The following is a 25,000-nucleotide window of genomic DNA, read 5'->3' on the forward strand; positions in this document are numbered from 1 at the left end:
GAAGTCCGATGCCACATAATCACCTTAGTTCTAATAATAATAATAAAAATAATAATCACATTAATTTTACCTGAGTACTTCATACATGTAAATGACATAATTCATGTGTTAAGACATGGCCTTGATTTAAATGAATCAGAATGACACTGAATGGCGCCACATCATTGTTTATTACTGCAGGCTTTGTATAATGTTGTAGTCAACTATTATAGTGCTCCACTGCCGGTAAGGTCCACATTATGTGACTTAAAGTGTTTATGAAACGAAAACAAACGGTCATTCCCATTATAGCCTTGTTTTTTCTGATAGCATCGATGAGACTTTGAACCCAATCATCCTGGGGGAACTTGTGAAAATGGCAACTCAAAGTGTGAATTCTGTGAAATTTGGTGTGACTAATGAGCTGGGCTGTGACATCAAAGAGGAGAGTCCCTGGTTTGCTAGTATGGCGATCTGAGAAAACAACACACATTTGATGGATCCACATCTTATAAAGGAACCAAAATTCTGATACAAACATCAGCGTGTCGAAAAACCACACATCCAACCTCATGAGAAAAAAAAACAGCAGCACAAATCTATTTCAGAGGCACTGATACATCTGCAGAAAGTGACATGTCTGACAGACGAAGTGACGATTGTTGACCTAGCCTGACAGTTTGTTTTCTTTATGGTTACGGTTGCTAAGGGCGCTTTGCCATGACCCAAAGATGACATGGCGTGTGTATTTGTTGACAAATGGGGGGCATTTTGATTCAATTGCGCGATATAGTGTGATTGAAATGCATGTACATGCAAAAATATTATCAACTAGAGGAAAAACGGAGGTAATAGGCTGTTGGAGCAGCCCCGAAATCCTAAAAAAGAAGAAAAAAAGTAGGCCTACGCTATATGCATCTCCGTTTATTCGCTAAGCAGTAGCCCAGTCTGTGAGTTGGCTGTCCTCGTCCGAGAGCACCACGGAGGCTGAAGCGCGGATATCCCAAAACCAATTTATTGACCAGTTGAATGGCAATCAACAAAAAGTGCATATCCCGAGAGCATTTGCATCGGTTTGACATGTAATGTGCATTACCCTTTCCTGAAATCAACATACAAAGCAGATGGACAAGGTAAAACGTAGCCTAAAGCAAAGCAGTGCACGAGCAGTTACAGGGGCAGTTTCAGTCTGCACGCCGGCGATGTCAATTGTTGGAACTGCTTGAGACAATAGCATTCTCTTCAGTCCAACCATGCCCACGATCTCCACATTGGTGGTGAAGCACGAGAGGTGGAAATGTGCCGAGCACAACAGTGACCATGAGCTTGCTTCAAAACCAAGCCGGTGTGGCAGCCTTTGTGATATGCACCGGAATTCTCATCCACATGTACATCTGCTTGTACGAGGCTATGGCAAGCGATGTGGGACAAATGTATGGCAGGAAGCGAATGTCAACATAAACAGAGATTACACAATCTTCGATATGGTCAGCAAATGTTTTGGGGCTGTCATTTATGTTATGCCTACACTTTGGAATTAGATCAGAGTCTTGTTGTTACACAGGCATATTTGATTTAGCCCAACTGTACCCTATACTTAACTTTACTCAGTCTATCCTACAAGCAGATAGCCTACAGGGCGGATGAGAATCCGGTGCATATCAAAAAAGCTGCCACACCGGTGCCTGCGTACGAATTGGATCCACAAAGCCCTTGTTTTAGCCTTCTCCACAGTTGGCCACAGTTCCATCATTCTTCACAGAAGGGAACTTGTGCAAAGATATTCCTTCTGTCAAGTAGCCATTTCTGCAGCTGGCACCGTTCGGCCCTCCAGCAACACACTGCTTGACACTGCACTTTGGTTTGGTACTAGCCGCCATTGATCTGAACAAGGTGGAATGAGGTGAACTCCCCCCTTTTATGTCACGCATATCATTTGCATAAAATTTGCATGTCACCAAAAAAACCGAACATAACACTTTTTGGGAACGTTTTAACATGACTTTTAGGACAAAATATCACCCAGACAATATCCCATTTTATTCACAAGGCTTAGAACTGTCAGAATCTGTCCTGGAAATGGTTCAATTCCTTTACTTTGTTTTCGTTTCATAAACACTTTAATGTTCTACCTGACTGAAGAGGTATACTAATTACAATCAATTGAATTTAGTGACTCTCTGAATCAAACATTTGGTACTGGTACTGAGGTTTCTGAATCCAGGTTGGACATTACCGTAGATGTCTTCATCTGGCATCCACTGAATTAAAGAAGGACTATCGGCATGCATTAGGAAACAGCAACACATGAAGAAATACAGCCATGCAATCCAAGCAAAACACAGGGATGTGCTTTCAGCAGATGTTTCCATGAGTCTCACGGCCTGACGGGAGTGGAGACGGTTCCAGTTCTCCCGTAATTACTTACTCACAAAAACTGTGTAACACGATGGACGTGATCTTCATTCTTCCTTGGCTAATCTTGCTAACTCGTATATAACATGTTCCGTTGAGTGCTGCTGCTGGAACTGATTTACAAGTCATTGTTCTTTAGGATTGGTGTTTGGCATGGACTGCTTTGTGACACAAGTTGATAATTAAGATTATTGTCTGGCGATTGCCAGATCTGGTGTGTGTAAATGTCTCACGAGTGCTAAGAGACAGAAGAAGGTGTGAGGTGTGTCTCGTCAGTGTGAATCAGTGAGAACTCTACGTGTATGTGTCCTGGCAAAGTTAAATGACTAGGGCTTAATGTGAAAGCTCCTTAGAGTTTATTTGCGAACAAATAGCTGGAACAACCGTTGTCCTGTTGCTGTCACTATTTTGCAATACGTAGAGAAATTAGCATTTGTCCACACAAATCACGTTAAGCCTATTTGTGGGCTCATCCCGAGACAGGTTAATAAGGAACAGCTTTAGTCCCGTCTTCTCCAGTGAAGGTCTCATGGAGTCAAACCCATGTTACACAACATTGCTTGACGAGATGCATTTAATATGACACAGGTTTAAGGGCAAGCCATGGCAGAATGTGTTTTTAATACAGAGGAACATTAGACGATTAGTGGGTTTTCACCAATCCCCTGGTTTTTGGAAGGGACTGTTAAGTGGGACAGATTGAAAACACGATAGCAAAGCTGAGTGGAGGGACTTGTCAGGTTCTGGGCATGGCAAACGACGGAATCAAAGTTTGTTTACTATGTTCAGCGCCATTCAGCACCACCATTAAGACTTGCTGTCAAACACTGAACACAGCTGACACTGGCCCTATCGAAAACAGCCACTCATTTAATGTGCAGTGCAATATACAGTATAGCCTGTTGGTTGCAGTGCCTACCGTAATAGACCCCTTTACTGTTTGTACACAGATGTGACGTCATCGGGCAGCGTGCACATTGTTGGAGCAGAATCGACCATCTATCGCACGTTTGTAAAGAAACTAGCCAGGTGTTTTTTTCCGAGATAAGAAAATGGATGGTCACGATGACTTCAGATATGAGGTGGGCGCCACAAACACGGGCATTCCTGATGATGTCCTCAGTCCAGTGGTATGTTTAATTGCTTGTAGCCACAAACATCTCATATGCTTCTGGAACAGCCTACTCCCTCTCAAATTGCGTAACAAGTGTACTTTTAAGGATCTCTATTTTTCATAAAAGTACACGCTTCAGGACGGCAGGTCTTCTCTCTTTAGGTTCTGCACTGTGTGTGCTGTTTGTGTGTGTTTGAGTCAACAACGTGCACACATTCAGTGATGACACAACTTTTAAAATGGGTCAATTCGCTACATAGACATAGAACACAATAATGTGCATAACGTGAACAACTGACCATTTTGTATATGTCTAGTAAATCTGACTGTATGTAGTGTATGTATGCAGCCTTGGCCTAATGGTAAGTGAGTAGGTCTTGGAATCACAGTTAGATAGTGCTTTTCTGCTAATTATTATCCTCTGTCTTGGCCAGCAGTCGCTATGAATACAGTTGGCCTACTGTAACTCACTTTTTGGGATAAATTAAGTTAAATAAAAAAAAGAAATAACATGCATCTTAAAAAAAAAAAAAAACATGCCTCTTTCTCTGTCATGTCATCTGGCCTTGGCAGGAGTGCATTTCTCGAAAGCATAGTTCATAAGTGCGCTATCTGAAATTAGAATTCAGTAGCCTATGTATGCATACATCTTCGTTCTCGCTGGAGAACGGGCTTCTCGTGATCGTCCGCGCGGCGAAGCGATCATGAAAGTGCTTTACGGGGTCGCTGGACCACTGCACTCGAGAAGTCGTGAAAAGTGCTTTACGGGGTCGCTGGACCACTGCACTTCGAGTTAAAAGCGAATAGCAAAAAATTCACGTGTTGGGCAAGGTCACTGGCAATGGTGCTGAAATTACTGCCGAGCCCGAATCCTGATATAGAAAAAATCGGATGCGTGGGCTCGGGAGTATGGGGCTCCAATTGAGAGCTCGGATAATACCCGCGCCCGCGAAATATGTGCGAGGTCTGAGCGGACACCCCCTGGCCGGTTATTGGGAGAGCGAACGGAACCAAGGAGGCGCGAGGGCGGGCTCCCGGATAAAACGGTCAAGAAGATGGAGACGGGGGGCGACAGGGGCGGATGGAGGGTGCGAGCGAGAAAGCGAGTTTCTGACTAGGAGCAGGTGAGTGGGGAATAAATACAGCGCTGATAATTGAATGGGATGAGATTCAGGTGGATAGGTAGGCGTGCCTGTACTAGCGCGCAAGGAACTGGACAAATGGCAGACGAGCAGGGAATGAAGAGCAGGTGTTAATTTAGACCTGTCAAATTTCATTACACTTCTCCCGAACTTTCGTTTCGTAAACAGAACGACATTTGTAAGCCAGTTAGCAACTTGGGTAGTTGCCAATGGGAAATCGCATTGCAAACAACAATGTACGTAGTAGCTAACGTAGTTACCAACTATGGCTTTGAGAAACGCACCCCAGAACAGGTCCACTGTAACCTAGCCTGGGCGAAAAGCCTGACTGTTGGCTCCGTGCGGAGCCAAAATCTTTGGGTGAAGTACATAGGATGGCGTCGCCAGCCTAACGGTAACCTACCTGTTGAACCTCATCTCCCGGCGTTCGTCGCGGGCGGACTGGCCCAGGCTGTAGCGCCGCTGGGGGGGCGGAGAGCTCTCGTCCTCCTGGGGCTCCGCTCCACACTCCTCCACCATCTTCTCCTCGAAGGCCTGGATCTTCACCTGCAGACGCTGGTCCTCCTCCCCCACGCTCCCGCCACCCGAGTCCCCCTCGCCGGTCTTACACGGGTCCTCTGACTCCTCACCCCTGAGACACACATATAGAAATAGTAGACGCAGACACACATATGCACGCACGCACACACACACATACATACGCACGCACGCATGCACAGACGCATGCATGCACATACACTCGCACACACTCGCACACACTCGCGCACACACACACACACACACACACACACACACACACACACACACACACACACACACACACACACACACACACACACACACACACACACACACACACACACACACACACACACACACACACACACACTGTAAGATATTTGCAGATCACCAGAAACATGAAAATGTTGTGTATGTATTGTCAACTATCAGATACACATTAATATACAGTAAGTATGCAATCATCAAACATGAAACCAGTCGAACTCCAATGCACCACAACTGGGTACATACACCTTCCAAAATACCACCTGGGGAGTACAAATGAGTTTTACACACACACACACACAACCGCACGCACACGCACACGCACACGCACATGCACACACACACACACACGCACACACACACACACAGGCACAGCTGTCCGAGATGAGGCAGTAAAAAAATACACAGACTGCCGCTCTTTTGGAATGTGGTGTGACGGCAGGCCGAGTGAGAGCCACAGAGCTTGGAGCTCTGGTTGGGGGGGGTAAAATGCCCCTCAGTTCCTCAGTGAGCTGTGCAGGCAAACACTGACTACACTGGCTCCAAACAACACCTCTCTCTTCAGAGAACTCGCCACGCTTTTGTTTTCCATTCCTCTCTCTCAGTTAAGTTACATTCCATACTTGCATTAATGGCATGAAAACAATCCTATTTGCATTTGCCAACAAGCGTTTTTCTCACTCTCTGCCCCTCTCGGTATTTTCTGTTTTTTGGTGTTTGGTTCCCTTTTGCATAATACGACTCCCTCCCCTTCCACCCCAAACGGCCCAAGACCCCCAGCAATGTGAAAATGGGACAGAATCTGGACAGAATGTTCTAGCATGCCGTGCAGAGAAGAAAAAAAAATCAGTGTTCCATGCCATTCTGCATGTGGAGCCAGTTTGAAAAACCTACTAAGAACACGAGGGTGTGGGGTGTGGAAATAATACATCTATCACAACCAAGGGCAGCTTCACAGATATGGCCTCCATTTTTAAAAAATACATTTTTTAGTTTTATTTTTGCTTTATTGCCTTGTGACAATGGAGGAGAGATACGGAAGGAGTGGGAAGAGAGACCCAAGGAAGGATTGGCAAATGACCAAGGCTGATATCGAACCTGGGTAGTCAGCGTAGTAACCCATTGCTCTACCGTTAGCCCACGGCAGGGCTGCCTCTATTTTTTTGAAGTTGCGTACGTACATGTTCATGTAGCAAAGTTTGTCTGGCCCACTGTCGGCCCTATTGTTTTTTGCCGGAGTCTGACAGTTGGCCCAATTCTGGCTTTGTCCGCGGCCCAACAATGGCCGTATTACCGTATGCCGACAGTTATTTTCAGTGTCGGCTCAGTGTTGGCTCAGTTACTGCACAAGACTGACAGTTATTTTCAGTGTCGGCCGAGTGTTGGTTCAGTTACTGCATGAAGTGACAGTTATTTTCAGTGTTCTATGAAGTGTTGGCTGAGTCACGGTAACCAGTGCTCCAGCCGAGCTGACACTCAGCCGACAGTGCCGACATTCAGCCAAAATAGGGCCGACTGTGCTTGCTACCTTCTACCTGTCTGGAGCTCTGACTGACAGCGGAGATGAATGAGTCATCCAGGCGAACTACGCAATAGGTCCCATTAGCGCTCTTATGCGGCATTCAAAATCTCCATACCAGGTGGCTTGTTACAGTAAAGGCCTTATAAACAGTAGTTACAGCATTTGGCTATAAATCTCACTTGGAAGACCACTGTCTCTCTCTGAAACAAGTCTCTCTCATATGGTTTCCTGAAAAATGGTCTTGCAACACAAACTGGATGAAGGGGACCGGCCGTAAAATTAGCTGGCCGGAAAAAGGATGAAAAAAAAGAAACTGCAACACAGAGACAATCCAGAGCTTTTTTGAGTGGAAAAAGATCTTCAGGGGAGTAAAGAAATTGTGGTTTTGTATGGACAGGAGAGAATGTGGGGTATTTCTATAGTCTCTCAAAAGACATGAAGGCCAATGGACTATGAAGAGTTTTCGGTGAGTCATTTCTTGGCCAGGAGCGGTGCCTTCTCCTTCATATGCTTGCCATGCAGTTTTCCATCAGTATGTTCTCTGAAGACAATATGGTGGGGAAAAATCTGCACTATCATTATTTATTTATAAATTACCACCATGTCCACAAGTAGACACGTTTCGGCTTTTAAGCCATCATCAGTGCGTGGTACTCAGAACAAAGGAAAGGGTGCGCTGACAGCTGACAGCTTTGGCTGGGACCAGGACAAAGTCATCTGAAAGGACCCCCTGCCCTGGCCAATACATACAATGCAATGGGGACCCAATTCTGGGCCCCCTATCTCCCTGGGCCCGGGGCAACACACCCCTTTGTCCTCCCTGTCGGTGGGCCTGGGTGGGTTAGCATTGGCAACATGTGCGTGATGTGGCAAAAAAACAACAAATGTAATTTGTACCAATAAAATGTACCGTACCTTTTAAGCTTCACACACCTGTGTTTGTGTGTGTGTGTGTGTGTGTGTGTGTGTGTGTGTGTGTGTGTGTGTGTGTGTGTGTGTGTGTGTGTGTGCGTGCGTGCGTGCGTGCGTGCGGCATTTACCCCGTGTATGTATGTTGTGTGTGTGTGTCTGTGTATGCGGCGCGCGAACCAATTACCCAGTCTGTGTGTGTGTGCTTGGTGGAAGAGAGTGAGCCCCTCACCCGGTTGGCATGGCTTGGCAGTGAACACGGTTGCTCATGCGTTATATGGGGCTGGGTGGGCGAGGGCGTGGATGCATGAAGGCAGCCTCTTGTGCCCACGTGCCTTTGCCAGCTTGTGGTTATTTTGATTTTTGGCTACAGCTCATGGCCAAGATATGTACCATACGCGTACGTGTGCGGCAACACCCAGGCTCCCTGGCGCCACGGGCCTGTGATGAATCGTGACGTGACGCAACTACAGCTGACTCTGTGTGTGCACGTGCAGCTCAAAAACGTCAGTCTGTGTGTGTAGGCCGCCTATGTGCAGGGGGTGGGGGGTGGGGGTCTAAGTGTGCACAACAGCACGTTAACAACGGTTTTCTCAGTAAGCGAACAATTTCTCCAGTTTTCTGCAGTTATCAACATGGTAGTATTGATGTAGCATTAACTTAGTATTAAGTCATTAATATTAACTTTGTATTGTATTAACATGGTATTGCTGTAGCATCAAAACTGTGCTGTGCTACTCACACCATAGGCATGTATACGCATGAACGACCATCCGGGTACTTTGCTCCTAAATGTGCGTTACGCCCCTTTATGGGTGAAAACAAACTGAATGTCTCATCAACTTACATGCTACATCGGCTACCCTAAATGAACACAGTACATGCTTCAGGCACGGCTGTTTGGCAATATTATTTGAACAGCCGGCAACACAACACGTTTTCGGCATGTTGCGCGTGAACAACGCTTGTCTACAGGTCCTTATCTTTCGTTTATTAAACCCCAATAACACCAATTGACTTGCATTGCCTGCTTTCCCCCACAAATGGGCGTTATGCACATGGAAAACGTCACGCCGTTCATGAGTGTGAGTAGTCCAGACAGCAACAAGACAGTCATTTCCTCAACCAGCTGATCCTAGTCATCAGCATCATCACAAGCCACCAGATGGGTCGTTATTTTGTCGAACATCCTCTTGATGCGTCTGGACATGTCATTGGTGATTTCCTGCTTTTGAGTCATTATGCAGCCTATGCCAGGGATCTACCTGTGTGTGTGTTTCTGTGTGTGTGTGTGTGTGTGTGTGTGTGTGTGTGTGTGTGTGTGTGTGTGTGTGTGTGTGTGTGTGTGTGTGTGTGTGTGTGTGTGTGTGTGTGTGTGTGCGTGCGCGCGTGTGTGTGTGCGCGAGAGAGAGAGAGAGAGAGAGAGAGAGAGAGAGAGAGAGAGCGCGAGAGAGTGTGTTTGTGAATACAGTGAATGCGTATGTGACCAATAAGTGTGTGTGTAAGAAAGTGTGTGTTTGTGGTGTATTTGTGTGTGTGTGTGTGTGTGTGTGTGTGTGTGTGTGTGTGTGTGTGTGTGTGTGTGTGTGTGTGTGCTGTGTGCTGTGTGTGCTGTGTGTGTGTGTTTCATATGTACCTGCACGCCCCGGCAGCCTCCAGGCGTCGCGTCAGCATGCATTATAAGTATATTGTGTGTGTGTGTGTGTTTCACGTGTGCGTACCTGCACGCCCCGGCTGCCTCCAGGCGCCGCGTCAGCATGCGTGCGATGGCGCTGAAGCTGTTGCTCATGCGGTAGATGTCCTTGGCCCCGCCCCCCAGGAGCCCGCTGTAGCGCTCCGTCAGCCGCCGGATCTCCAGCAGCAGCGTGTGGTGAACACTGTGCTCCATACTGGACAGCAAGGACACCAGGTACAGCAGGGACACACGCCCATCCTCCTGGAGGAACATATACACATATATAAAGACATACAGTATTAACACACTGTGCTCCATACTGGACAGCAGGGACACCAGGTACAGCAGGGACACACGCCCATCCTCCTGGAGGAACATATATACATATATAAAGACATACAGCAGGGTTTCCCAAACTGGGGTGCGTGCACTCCTGGGGGTGTGCGGCCTGCCATAAGGGGGTGCGCGAGCTTAATAGAGCAATGTCGGATATGTGAGTTTTTATCTAGCATTAATGAACATTAAGTAGTTTTTAATATTATGGTGCATTATATGCTGGAGGGCTCCATCTGAAGTGCAGTTTAATTCCAACACCAAAAATATTCGCTTAGGGGGTGGGCGAACCACATTGAAATGTACAAGGGGGTGCGCAGGGGAAAAAGTTTGGGAACCCCTGACATACAGTATTAACACACTGTTCTCCATACTGGACAGCAGGAACACCAGGTATAGCAGAGAACTACGGCCATCCTCCTGTAAAGACATAATATACACACACATACGTCTATAAAGACATATAGTAAACACACTGTGCTCCATACTGGATAGCAGGGAGACCAGATATAGCAGAGAGATGTGCCCATCCTCCTGGAAGAAAACACACACACACACACACACACACACACACACACACACACACACACACACACACACACACACACACACACACACACACACACACACACACACACACACACACACACACACACACACACACACACACAGAAATATGAACACACACAGACTCATATAAAAACACTGTGCTCCATACTGGACAGCAAGGACAACAGATATAGCAGGGAGCTGCGCCCATCGTCCTATAAGAACATATACACATACTAACACACACACACACATAGAAATATAAACATACCAGTTCAAACACACACACAACACACTGTGCTCCATACTGGACAACAAGGACACCAGATATAGCAGGGAGCTACGACCATCCTCCTGGAAGAACATAAAATACACACACATACACGTAGAAATATGAACATACCGGCACACATACCGGCAACATACTGTACATAAACACACTGTGCTCCATGCTGGACAGTAAGGAGACCATATACAGCAGGGAGCTACAGCCATCCCCCTGTAAGCACACATCTGATTATAAACGGATTAATTGGGTCCAGGACACAGAGGTCCTGTTTTTGTTTTAGTTAATTCACTTGCTGAACCTACCAACTCTTTCAGGTAGATGAGCTAATCATTGAAATCAACTGTGTTAAGTGCAGGAAGGAATACACTGTACAAGTCATGACCTACACATCCTTATTTCCCCTCCAGAATACAGACACAGCATGGCTAAAGCTCCGAAAAGAGCATTCTACAGGTACACACACTGCAGCCACTCTCGGCCAGGACTCCCTGGGAGAAGAGCCATTATGGCTCCATGGGACTTTTCTTGGTTAGACAAGGGTTAAAAAACATTACTGCTAGGGATGCAAATGATTAATGATTAATCGACTTAAATCAATCAATACATTACTCGATTAAAAATCTTTAATTGCAATTAATCGACAATTAAACTGACAAGAGATCCAGGTGAAATGGACATGTTTAGAGTGTGTGTGAAGAGGGGTGGGAATAGTTAAATCAGCTTTGGATTAAAGAATTGAAATAGAATTATTTAAATGTGGCATTTTATCTTAATTTTTATTTTTTTTCCGAGAAACATTGAGATTTCGGGGGGAAAACGCTGCTTATCAATCGACTTACGATTAATTGATAAGGCTATCAACTAATGATTAATGAATTAGTCGATAATTTGCATCCCTACTTACTGCTGTTGTATATTGACCAAATCTCTTAGGCAGCCTGAGGTTCCTGAACTCAAACACGCATTTATCAGGTGAATTCTGAAAGTAGGGAGCCACCCATGTGTACCAATGCACTATTTGCAGTAACATTCGGTTGACACAGAGCTCTGCAAAGATGAAGTAATTCTCATCGCCTCTGTCCACGTGCCCATGGCAATGTGCAAGGTGTGCCGCTTGCCTTGGAGAAAACACCTGAATTAGTGAAAATGAAACCTGGGAAACTCCAACTCCTATTGTCATTGTGACACAGCACACAAGTGTTCACTGCACACTGCACACAACGGAATTGCATTTTTGCCTCACCCGTGTAAGGGGACAGTCCCAAATGGCGCCCCAAGGGAGCAGTGCGGCCGGACAGTACCATGCTCAGGGCACCTCAGTCATGGAGGAGGATGGGGGAGAGCACTAATTAGTTACTCCCTCCACCAACCTGGCGGGTCGTCAATCGACCCGGCAACCTTTGGGTTACAAGTCTGACGCCCTAACTGCCTACCCATGACTGCCCTAAATTAGGAGGATATCCAGTACATTACCCAATCTTTTACTTACCACCTTGGCATTTAAGTTACTAAAACACAAGCCTCTCACTGTACAACATGATAAAACCTGAGGCGTTCAACTCAAATCAGTCCCATCAGATAGGCTTCTTCTAGGCAAGGCAAGCTGGGCGGCAAACAGATTGTCTGAACTTTCTATCTGCCAGTGTTGCTTCATCTTTGTCCAGTACAGTGACAGGGGCTTGGAGGCTCTGCACCTCTCACTGAGCTAAATTTTGAGTCAGAGGTCCCCATAGGCCCTAGGAGGCCCAGAGCAGCCAGGCTGGGCCGGCGCTAGGCATAGGCTGAGGCAGACCAGGCGGTCGCCAAGGGCGCCAAATGTCTTGGAGGAGCCAAGTCCCACAGAATTAAAACATTAAGCGAAATAAAGTTAAATTACGTTATTAATCAGTACATATGTAGGTAGATCAACTGTACTCGATCAGATGTATGACACTATGTTTACACATGCCATTTCTAATTCCACAAAAAGCAAAGAGGGTTGCTTGCCTAGGACAGCAAATTGACTAGCACCGGCCCTGCAGTCAGGCTGGATGAAGTAACAGCTGAGGGGAGACAGGGGGGAAATACACAATCAGCATCTCGGGACTATAACCAATACCAAACCACCCTCCCCCCCAGCACGTCGTGCCCAGGAGTCTACCCTGAGCACCAAACCTCTCAACAGAACTCTATCTTGGTCTCTCATTCTCCTACTGTAGTCGCTTTTTGTCTGTCGTCATTCATTCACTCATTTTTCTGTTCTCATTCTTTCCTTTCTGTGCTCTGCTTTTCCCTGTCATTTCTGTCAGCTCATCCCTCACTGTTGTTTCCCTGTTCTGTCCCTTCCTTCCCTCCTGGCCAGGCATTTGCACCAGAGCACCAAAGTTTTTTCAAACTTTCTTTCTCGTTCTCTCATCCTCCTACTCATTCTCTCTGTCAGCTCATCCCTCACCGCTTCCCTTTTCTCCCTTCAGGGAAGTCGACAAGGGAGGACAAAGGGGTCAGCTGTCCTGGGCCCAGAGACAGAGAGAGCCCAGAATTGGGTCCTCGCTGTATTGTATGTATTGGGTGGGGGGGGCCCTTTCAGTTGACTTCATCCTAGGCCCAGCCAAAGCTGTCTGTCAGCGGCCTTTTCTCCCTGTGCTATGCTTCCCTTTCTGACTGAGTCCCTTGCAGCCAACCCCCCCTGGTTTTCATTACCACAATTAGACACACATCCGATCTGTCTGATTAGGGAGCTGTGTAACGACCAAAATGTTCCGCAACACACACCAAAAAACAAAAGGGAAACAGAGAGGAAGTGGGGATGAAATCGCACAACGCTATAAAATTGAGGATTAAAGTGGGGGGTAGAACAACAAGGGGGGTAGGGGGTAAATGCCGTACGAGGGTACAAGGATATGAGCTGTGAGTTGGAGTGGGCGACTTTTTTGTTGTCTTTGTTGAACAGACCTAATAATGTAAACATCTGGCTGTGTTTAAGTCAGGACACAAAAACTCTCCGTTAATAGACTTGCCAGTGCCAAGCAAAGCCTAGCAAGGCCAAAAGCCTGTTCTAGAACACACAGATGTGGACACACGTCCAGTCTCAGCAGCGCCCTAAACTAAAAACGCATTCGGCACGCTTGGTCTTGACTCGGACTTAAGATAAATCCCACGGAGCCACTGCCGGGAATACGAGCTGACTGCTCAGCACAGTGTCGTCTGCCAAAGCCTGTATATCAGCGTTACGAGTGGTCCAAACAATGACAGCAAATGAGCACAAGCTTGAGATTTATTCACGAGTCGCGGTGTGAAAACACAATTGCTGGAGCTTCTGCGGCAGAGCCATCATTATATTCAGACACCATTTGTATCCATCTCGTAACTCACACTGTCACCAATGCTCCTAGTTAAGATATTTCTTTAACGTCTTTAGAAAGAGACCAACACAATGACAGGATGTGCTCAACTCTTCTTCTAATTCGTGTAACTGCAAGAAAAAAAGAACAGCTTCTAGGTGCTGGTAAAGGCAGGAGTGGTCAATACTTAAAAAGAAAGAAGTTTAGCGCACACTTACGTATTTTACTTTTTGCTCGTTTATTCAGAGCAAACAACTTGTTTCGCCTCTGTGTCTCGTCATCATGTTCGCTCTGAATAAATGAGCAAAATGTCAATTAGTCTGCGCTAAACTTCTTTTTTTTTCTTTTTCTTAAAAGAACAGTCTTTTAAGTTATGTTAAGTTACTTATGTTTTGTAGGAGCAAGAGGGTAAGGCCGAAAACAAGATGAAGAGAGCGGGAAATAAGAAGCATTTCTGAAACCAATTTCTTTCTCTGAGGATGTGAATCACACACATGTTTTTCACCACCACTCACCGACTTCCCACAGTACCCTTCAACAGGAAGCCTTGAGTTTACAAACAATCTCGAATAGTTGAAGGACTATTGATCTAGGCAGTAAATGGAGCAGAAAATCCCATTAGAGGCCAACTTTGAAAAAGGACGATGTCTTGGTAAGGACCCCGCCAGCTCCAAGGAATGTACTGTGGGTGAGTCAGGATTCTTTTCCACAGAATGAAAAAGCTGACTCAGGAACTTGATAAGGTTTGCATATATGTGACTCAGGTCCGCGGCGAGTGGAGACATACAGTATGTGCTTGACTTTTCAGTACAGCTCACATACTCCCACTTACTGTACAGTCTCCGTAACTGGTCTCCTCTCATGTCCAGTGAAAGTGATCTGGGAACTGGGAAACACCAACTCCCATTGTCATTGTGGCACAGCACTCCACAGCACACACTGTACGGTACCATACGGTACCATGCTCAGGGTACCTCAGTCATGGAGGAGGAAGGGGGAGAGTACTGGTTGATTACTCCCCCCACCAACCTGGCGGGTCGTGAGTAGAACCGGCAACCTTTGGGCTACAAGTCTGACGCCCTAACTGCTTACCCATGACTGCCAGGACATGCACAAGGGGCTGAGATTCTACACTTGTTTGTGAGTCTTGTGAGTTCGTTGAGCATATTGTGACTAATTATGAAGTAAATTAGGCCGTAAGGGAGAGGGTGTGAACTCACTATTTTGCATTATGGTGTAAGGGCTTTTGGAGAGGGCTGTGGTCGGTGGTCACCTATTGGACTAGGATGAAACAGGAAGCAGGGCAGGGCAGTCAGAGAGGGACAAAGTTCTATTAAGACTCATTAGGCCCATTAAAGTCCTCACTGGACATGTCATTACAATAAAGACATTTTAACTACACTTTTTGTAGTGCCTTGGTGAAGAGAAGTTTTTTTCTTTTCAACAAACTTTGGACAAACAAGTACCTTGAACCAAATAGCACCCACCAGATTTTTTTTCCTCCACATTTCTTTAAAGGGACTGAGCACGCCTCTGACTTGCAACACTCATTAGGGCAGTTTCTGCTTCATGGGCACAAGACACCTAAGGAGCTAGCAAGCACAGCACCAAGAATCGCTGCACACTGATGTCAAGTCACCAGCTTAAATTTGCTGGGTAACTCCCAGAGTTGTTTCAAAGTAGAACTGAAGAAGAAGTAGAAGTAATGTAAATGGAGTGGTCAGGTAAGTAATTATTACTTAGACAAACAAATCCATTAAACCAGGGGTGGGGAACCTTTTTCATTTCGAGGGACCACTTCAAGTCCTCCAAGGGCCATACTATGAACACAAACCAGGATCCCCCCTTGCACTTTAGGCCTATATTGAAGGCAGCCACCTTTAAAACAAACCCCACCTTCTCTATATCCTCTGACTATAACTTTATTGTATTGCAATTGCAATTTCAAAGATTCTTTTACAAAATATGTTATATTTCATGTGTAGCTGCATAACATTAAAATTATATCGGGGACCGGATAAAACGGCCTCAGGGGCTGTAAACGACCCTCAAGACATAGCTTCCCCACCCCTGCATTACACGCACACTACATCTGCACATGCTGAATACATCGACCGTACAATGTCAGTCAGAAATTCCCAAAATGTTGCTTCCACGCTGCCTAAAAAAAAAACAACAACACTCGAATCATACCAACTAACAGTTGTTTTCAATCCTTGCATGCATGGCCTAGGGTGTGCATGGCAACATGTAGACTAGAGTAATGCCATTTTCAGAGGGAGGCAAATTGTTTAAATACAGCCAGGCTGTTGTGCGGGACAGACTAGATGCGAAGAGTGTGGACTTGGTTAGAAGAAGCGGCCCGACGACATATGTCAAAGACCAATCCCCACAGTCCCCCACAATGCACTTCAGGGCATTCAAAACAATCGAAGCAATTCCGGACAGAAGGAATATGTCATGACATCTTGCGTCATTTCTGCTGTTTGCGTGTGCAAGTGTGCGTCTGCATAGTAAACCCGATCAGTATTCCTTGCAAAAAGGGCCTTCAAGTCCTCTTCCAAAACAGACTCTCCTTCCATTTGCTACACCCACATGTCACTTCTTGCTTAATCATACAAAAGTTAAAACAGTTTGAATTCGGAATCAGCAATATCACATCACATATCGCAACATTAACTCTTGGATTGCTGGAGTACACACTTTTTTTCCACTAATAGTGTATAGCATAGAATACACCTCTAAGAATATACTGAGACACTCACATATGCTAAGAAAACCTGGAACTAAATAACCCTTTTTAGCCTAAGACCTTTTTGGGAAAAGGTGCACTCTGCCTATTAAAACCTAAATATCTCAGCCTCGGAAGCACATAAAAACATGAAATAAATTGTGTTTAAAAGCTAAAACCTTCATTTTGCACTAGAATGTGTTCGTTCAGCTCTAACATACCCACATTTTTCATAAAACAGCTCAAATCTCAAGAACCTTAATGCAGCGTATATGTCGCTCCAGGACACAATGGAATAAGCAACAAATATTGACGGATCATTACAGTGTTAATTGCTGTTCATTGCTAAGTAAATGCACCATTACATGGCAACTGACTAGACATGGGTAGAGCCTGGCAGCGCTTTTATGGGCCAAAGGTTCTTGTCACTGGAGCTTAGGAGTTACCATGCTCTATTATCAATCAATCAGATCCCATTGATTTGCTCAGAAAACCTGCTACTAAACAAACAGTAAACATTGCAGGCAGGGCTTTGAACCATTATTTTTTTCTAAACGTTCCGTTCCGAACAGAAACAGAATTATATCGTTTCCGGTTATAAGTTCCACCAATAAATTGACGTTCCCGAACCGGTTAGAACAAAAAAAATACTGTTCCCGGAACGGTTAATTTCGTTCCTGTCAGCTAATTACATTACATAATTACTCCCATAGGCCTAAGTGACGTGAATTAACCAAGAAGTGCAAATGAGTCAGCCTACATTCCAAACTGTTAATTCAAGCAGATGAAAGGAATATCCTCCAGAATTTTGTCATTCAGGGACGACCTAAACGGAGAAGCGGAGAATAAACCTCAATGACGAAAATGCACGCTCCACGCTGACTTGGGTCACGGGGACCGCTATGACGGACATTGTGATGCCATGGATGCCCAATAACGTTGAACATTCTCGGTGCGCTTTACACACGCTTCTCTGCAATGTCTTACAATGATGCAATGGAAACTCTCCCCTTTTGTATGACAGTGGTTAAGATGTGGAGTGGAGACTTAATAGTCCACAGCTCTCTCTCCATTCAGTCAGAGAATGTCTGATGTCACACAGGACGTGAACCTCAGCCGTCATGGTAACGTGCACAGGAAAACAATTACCTTTTTTGTTTTGTTTGAGGAACGGTATTAACCGGTTACCATTATTTTTAAATAAGTGTTCCCGTTCCAGAACATAAAAAATAATAACGTTTCCGGTTTCGTTTCTGTTCCCTGTAAAATACAAAAAGTTCTCGGTTTTCGTTTTCGTTCCTTGAACCGGTTCAAAGCCCTGATTGCAGGTTCATTATAGCGCTTCACTGGTGCTGGGTAGAGGGACGGTTTGTCTGCTGCGCCAGAGGCTCTTGTCAGTGGTGCTCAGGGGTCAACGTGCCCTACGTGGCTAGCCTGTGTCCACCTACTCCATTCCGCCTGTACTGGACCCTGCAGCTGCTCTCGCAGGCTCCTCAAGGGGCTCTTGAGGCCGTCAGCAGTGGCACTTCACCCTGCCCTGGGCCTGTTTGGCCTGATACGGGGGGCCTGAGAGCAGAGGCCGATTTTCCATTAGGCAAACCTGGGCAATTGCCTGGGGCCCCAACAAAATCTGTCCTCCATAGGGGCCCCAATTGTCACACCAGTCACGGTAAACACACAAAAAAGTAGGCCTGACCTTAATTTGTGAATTATGTAAAGTAATCTAAGAAACGTAGGTATGTAAATGAGACGAAACACTTGAATCACACCAAAACACAGAATTTTGTGTCTATACAATGACGTTATGAGGGCCCCATGTTTATATTTCGCCTAGGGCCCCAAAATGGCTACATCCACCCCTGCCTGAGAGTGCCTGGCTAGCTAAGTAGGAATGATGACTTCCCAGAAAAGGCTTCCGAAGAGAAGCCCTCAAAGACAAGTGGAGGAGCCCGACTGTCAGGCTGCCTCTCTCCCTCTCTCTCTGAGTGGGATGCACTGCCCCGTGCATGCACGCAAACACTGGAAACGGGAGAAGAGTCAGACTGGAATACGCACGAATGCAAACCCATGCAAAGACAATGTGCGCCTCACTTATGTATGAAACAAAATACATACACATTAAGCACACAGACAGACAGAGAGACAGACAGGCAGGCAGGCAGACAGGCAGACATACACATACACGTACACACAGAACCAGATGCATACCGACAAACAGACACATAGTCGCACACGCACACACAGAGACTCTCTCTCTCTCTCTCTCTCTCTCTCTCTCTCTCTCTTAAATACACAGTCCCTTCATTTCCCAATTATCCACTACACTATACATTTCATAGGGATGGCAGACGATATCTTATTTGCACACACAAAGTAACCCACCGTGTCCGTGCCACTTAGAGTAATGGGTGGCAGGCAGCCCATGAATGCAGCCCTTTTAAAATCACTCCATTTAACCCCATGCGCCTGCTCCCTGGCGTAACGCAAGTACTTCAGGCCCCCCTGCAAGCTACCAAGAATGGGGCCCCGAACTAAAAAAATCCCAATACACTGGGGCCCCTACCACTTCCAATCTCAATCTCTCCCTCTCTCTCTCTCTCTCTCTCCCTCTCTCTCTCCCTCTCTCTCCCACTCTCTCTCTCTCTCTCTCTGTTCCAAGGAGACCCTAAGGTGCCCTTTATAACAGTAAATCAGGCAGTGGTCAATCTGCTGTAGGTAATATTCAGGCAGTCAATTACGTTTAGTGCAGTGATCCAACTGCCAGTTACTATAAATTCCTTCCTTTACATTCATTCTGGGTCCTCTGTGCCGTCACCCCCTGAAGGAAAAAACGAACGAGGAGGTTCATTGATCGTAGAGGTAAAAAAAAAGGTTCATGTGTAGTTTTTCACCTTCATGGTTAAATCTGTCATTTGGGTTACTTACTAATGAAATTATGGGGTGTTTAGTTGAACTGTGCTCATATTATTGAAGGTTAAGTCAAGTTGAGGCTGAGCCAACGGCAACATGTTCCTCACTTTGTCAAAACTGATGAAGCTCTTTTCTCCCCTTTCCTTTTTTTTCCTCTTCACTTCCACATTTGGTTTTATTCAATCATCTCCCTTGCTTTTCCACAAGGAAATGAGAATTAGCACCAGCAAATGGCTCCAATTAAATGAGTCCGATTGTAAATATGTGCGAAGGGTGTTGTATTTGGCCTGATGGACACTGTCCAAAAGAGGAGAGATGCTATCAGTTGTCAGTCAAAGCCCCAGAGCTGCGGCCTGCTTGATTAATCTCCACAACCAAGGGCTCAACTATCAATCATTTGGCTAACAACAAGACGTCTCCCTGGAAAACCCGTCACGTTCATGCCATTAAAAATCCATGTGAATACCTACACTACTACAAGTGTGTCATTGTGTAAGCCAAAGAACCTGGCCTGAAATCACGGGGCAAAAAAACAACAGACCCAACATTCCACGGTGAAATTCTAGAATCTGACAGACATTGCACGTTTGAGAGTTAGCGCAACGGGCACCGTTAATCACGGACATGACACCGTGACGTAACCCTCACCTCACATTCACTACCCCAGACATGTACTGCATGTCGGTATCCATAAAAAGGAAAGAAGAAAGAGGAAGATTTAAACTCTGTCCGTTGGGTAATAACCTGCCTGTCAGTGGTCTGTGACTGAGTGATAGCTGGCCAGTTTTTACAGTGCCTTCTGGCCTTGCTGAGGGGAAGTGGCCATGAGGAAGACTGTGTTTTCCCTGTGACAAAGACACAGGAATGTACTTTGTTGCATCATTTCTCTCTACTCTGTAAAACATTGCAGTCAGTTACACGTAAAAAAAAGGTACACGTAAGTTGTCCTGCTGCCTTGAGAATGGCCTGAGTTGAATTAAGCCTCTAGTTGAGTTAACTAAAAAACTTAAGGCAGCAGGGCAACTTACCTTTTTATGTTTAACTGGCTTGCAATGTTTCACTGTGTACACACAGTAACATTTGCAGTGTTAATTCAAGCCTTTGAGTGTTGAATCAAAGCCGCAAAGCCATGTGTGTATGCTCTAAAATCATAAAAATTCTACTCTCTAAGTGTTAATTCAACACTCAATGCATTGAGTTAAAAAACGTAATCGATATTTAATAAGGATAGCGTTGAATTGACACTGCCTTTTTTACTGCGTTTTCCGTGTGACGAGGACGGAGGGATGTACTCTGTTGCATCATTTCTCCGAAATCTCTCTGTCTGTCTTTATCCTTTCACGAATTCACTTTGTAAGACTACATTAGTGGCGAACAGGGGATTATTTCTCTCCCCCCCCTAACAATACAAACAGACATTTTGTAAGGGCTGCCATCAGATCATTATCGTTTGCTCGACTTTTGAAGCGAGCAGGGTGGAGGCAGCTGTTTGGGACTCTGACAAAGATGAATGGAGATTTGTAGGGGGGCTGTGCCTCAACTTGGCAGGCGTAAAACAGCTCCAATTTGGCCCATCACTACATATAGTATCTTGATTACTTCATCACCACAGGCCAAACCAAATGACGATCAATGTCCACATGTGTATACTGTTGTACATGCATGTACGGTATGTGTACAGAGTTCAGTGCACGTGTGTGAATGCTCAAATGTTGTTCCTATTTCAGTGTATTGAATGTAGTCTGAGTGTGTGTCATTTATGCTTCATTGCAGTGTGTGTGTGTGTGTGTGTGTGTGTGTGTGTGTGTGTGTGTGTGTGTGTGTGTGTGTGTGTGTGTGTGTGTGTGTGTGTGTGTGTGTGTGTGTGTGTGTGTGTGCTCACATGCATGCATGTGTGTGTGTGTGTGTGTGTGTGTGTGTGTGTGTGTGTGTGTGCGTGCATGTGTGCGTGTACGTGTGTGTGTATGTGCGTGCATGCGTGCGTGTACGTGTGTGTGTATGTGCGTGTGTGCATGCGTGTGTTTGTGGTTGTTCAAATTGAGTTTGCTTCAGTCCCAAAAGCAGCAATGGTCTGATGCACAGCCAGCACTGTAATGAGCAAAGTAACCTGTTTTGGTCTTGGTCTCATTTTGGGGGGGTTGTTTTCCCTGCCCAGTGCAGAGGGCTTACAGGGCTCAAGCAGTGAGGTGGTACTGGAGGAGGGTTAAAGGTTGGAGGCCATTTTTTTTTCAAGTCAGCCACTTGGCCCAGCCATGCCAGTGCCAGGTGTTTAACAAGCCTTACGGGCCCAGCAAAGGATTCTGAGAGAGGAAGAAACATGGAAAACTTATCCCGCCTCCCCCCCTTGTGAATCAGGTGCCATGTTTTGTAGAATTTGGGGTATGCATCACCAGGTAAAAATAGGTCTTTTCAACACTCATGGAAAAAAAACTCTTAAGATGGTTATATGATCATACATCAAAAAATTTGAGTACCATTCATTTCACACTTGCTCTATGGAGATGAACTTTGATAGATAGATATCATGGTGGGGGGCTCAGCGCGTTGCGCCACAGCGCCCCGATGAGGAGATGAAGTTTGATAGATATACAGTCCCAGGAAAAAGTTTGTACACCCTTTGAAATTTCTTACCTTTCTGTCAAAATTGGTCATAAAACATGGTCTGATCTTCCCAGAAATCGCAAGAAGGAACAACCAGAGTCTGCTTTAATTAATTCAACCCAAACATTTACAAGTTTTCATATTTTCATTGGCCATAAGATATAAACATTCACAGGACAGCAAGGCATAAGTAAGTACACCCTTGCATTCAATAGGTTTTAACCCTAAGTTAGTCGCAATAACCTCAACCAGATGTTTCCTGTAGTTGCAGATCAGATTAACAAAACAATCTGGATGTATCTGGTCTCCCTCTTCTTTAGAAAACTGCCTCTCGTCAGCAAGGTTTGTGGAATGTCTGGAGTGCTTAGCTTTCTTGACTTCATGCCATATAATCTCAATTGTTTTTTGTCAGGGCTTTGACTGGGCTATTCCAGAATGTGTATTTCATTATTATGAAGCCATTCTAAAGTCGATTTGCTTCTAAAGTATGGGTTGTTGTCACATTTCAGCACCCATCCTCTTGTGTGCTTCAACTGTGTGACAGACTACCTCACTTTTTGTAAAATATCTCGATAAACTTCTGAGTTCATTGTTCCACTGATGATAGCAAACTCAAAAGGGCCTGAGGCAGCAAGGTAGCCGCATATAATGATGCTCCCGCCACCATACTCAAAGGCGTAGATGATGTTTTGGTGAAGGTGTGGTTCTCCAGTTCTCCTCCAAAGATGACATTGTGTGTTCCCCTGAACAATTCAACTTTGGTTTCAACGTTGGTCTACAGAATATTTTGCAGTAATTCTATGAAGCATATAAATGCTTTTTCGCAAACCTCAAAGGTGCAGCAATATTTTTTTTGGACAGAAACCCCATTAATTTTAGATTGGCAGAATGAATCCCATTTTTAGCTATTCTTGGTTACATCTCCTCTTCTGAGTATGGTGGCGGGAGCATCATTATATGCGGCTACCTTGCTGCCTCAGGCCCTTGACAGTTTGCTATAATCATTGGAACAATGAACTCAAGTTTATTGTGATATTTTACAGAAAAAACGTGAGGAAGTCAGTCACACAGTTGAAGCACACAAGAGGATAGGTCCTGAAATGTGACAACAACCCATACTTAAGAAGCAAATCGACTTTAGAATGGCTTCATAATAATGAAATACACATTCTGAAATAGCCCAGTCAAAGCCCTGACAAAAAACAGTTGAGATTAAATGGCATGAAGTCAAGAAAGCTATGCACTCCAGACATCCCACAAACCTTGCTGACGAGAGGCAGTTCTCTAAAGAAGAGGGAGACAAGATACAAACAGATTATTTTGTTAATCTGATCTGCAACTACAGGACAAGTCTGGTTGATGATATTACAACTAACTGAGGGTTAAAACCTACTTAATGCAAGGGTGTACTTACTTATGCCCTGCTCTCCTGTGAATATTATGGCCTTATGACCAATAAAAATATGATAACATGTAAATGTTTGGGTGGAATTAATTAAAGCAGACTCTGATTGCTCCTTCTTGAGATTTCCGGGAAGATCCGACCATGTTTTATGATCAATTTTGACAAAAATGTAAGAAATTTCAAAGGGTGTACAAACTTTTTCCTGGGACTGTATATCATGGTGGGCTTAATTTAAGTCTGGGATTACCAATTGTTTTTTTGGGTTCCATCGCTACATCTTCTGAATGACTTTCCTACATCATACAATAACAGCTTTAAAGATGGTTGATAACTAATGACCATATCTAATGTCCGAACACATCATCTCAGACTTTGTCAGGCTTAACTATTGAAAAAGGTGTTTAGGCTTACACTCAGTCGCTTTAACTAGGAACTTTGGTCCTAGCATATGAATTACACCACTCTATTTTATTCAATTCATATACTGAAATTATGATGAGAAACCATCTGACTGTCTGTAGAAAACCGAACACTCCAACGTAAACATCTAATAAACATCTCATCTACTTAGTATGCCCACTCTTTTGCACAGGCCATTCATTTCACTTGTGACATGGCAGTGTCTCTATGTACGTGACAAATAAACATCCTCGAATCTTTGATACATTAGCATAACCACAACCACAACCACAATCTGGACCGAACTCGATCTCGATAACAAAAACAAAAACCCGGAACCAAAACAAACACTTGGGAAACGCTTGGGTCTTTCAGGGATTCATTGTAATATTTTATATATTTTTTTACAATGATCTGATAGGATTTATAGTTATGGGCCTTCGGGGGAGCCATGCAGGGGATGGGTAGTGATGGCAAGCCAGGCCAAGCTGGGAGGGAAACAGTGTCTGGGCCCGGTCCCATTTATCCTCACTTCACACTTGACTTCGTTTAGGGTTGACTTCCCGTCTTTAACAACTCCAACATCACTTCTCTCAGCCATTGATTTCAGTCTTAGGAGTTTGTGGCCATTCACATACTTCCGTGAGATCATCGTGTAACACTGTTATGTTACGGGGAGGTACGCATGCAGATAGGGCTCTCCAGGCTCTCCAAGGATTTGTGCACATTGATAGAACCATGGCTGTAACATAATATTTTATATCATGTCCACCCTGTTATAACATTAGAGCTTGGAGCACAGTAGTATTTCCAGCTTACCATTACCCCAACAGGCTTTAAAAAAAAAAAACATGCATAACTCTGTGCGTGTCTATGTGTGTGTGTCTATTTCTTTGTACATGTACGGCACATACAGATGTG

The 25,000-nt window shown here is 44.9% G+C and overlaps 1 protein-coding gene across 1 annotated transcript in view; it reads right to left on the reverse strand.

The window, feature by feature from the left end:
- Positions 1–25,000, reverse strand: part of veph1 (ventricular zone expressed PH domain-containing 1) — a 154,799-nt gene that overhangs the window by 59,244 nt on the left and 70,555 nt on the right. The window contains exons 7-9 of the mRNA XM_063205321.1: positions 9,589–9,803; positions 6,327–6,329; positions 5,054–5,281 (exon numbers count right to left, since the gene is read on the reverse strand). Of these exons, the coding sequence (XP_063061391.1) occupies positions 5,054–5,281; positions 6,327–6,329; positions 9,589–9,803 (446 nt within the window). The remainder of the gene's footprint in view (positions 1–5,053; positions 5,282–6,326; positions 6,330–9,588; positions 9,804–25,000) is intronic.

The sequence above is a fragment of the Engraulis encrasicolus genome, chromosome 8 (assembly GCF_034702125.1).
Source record: "Engraulis encrasicolus isolate BLACKSEA-1 chromosome 8, IST_EnEncr_1.0, whole genome shotgun sequence".
Classification (NCBI taxonomy): Eukaryota; Metazoa; Chordata; class Actinopteri; order Clupeiformes; family Engraulidae; genus Engraulis; species Engraulis encrasicolus.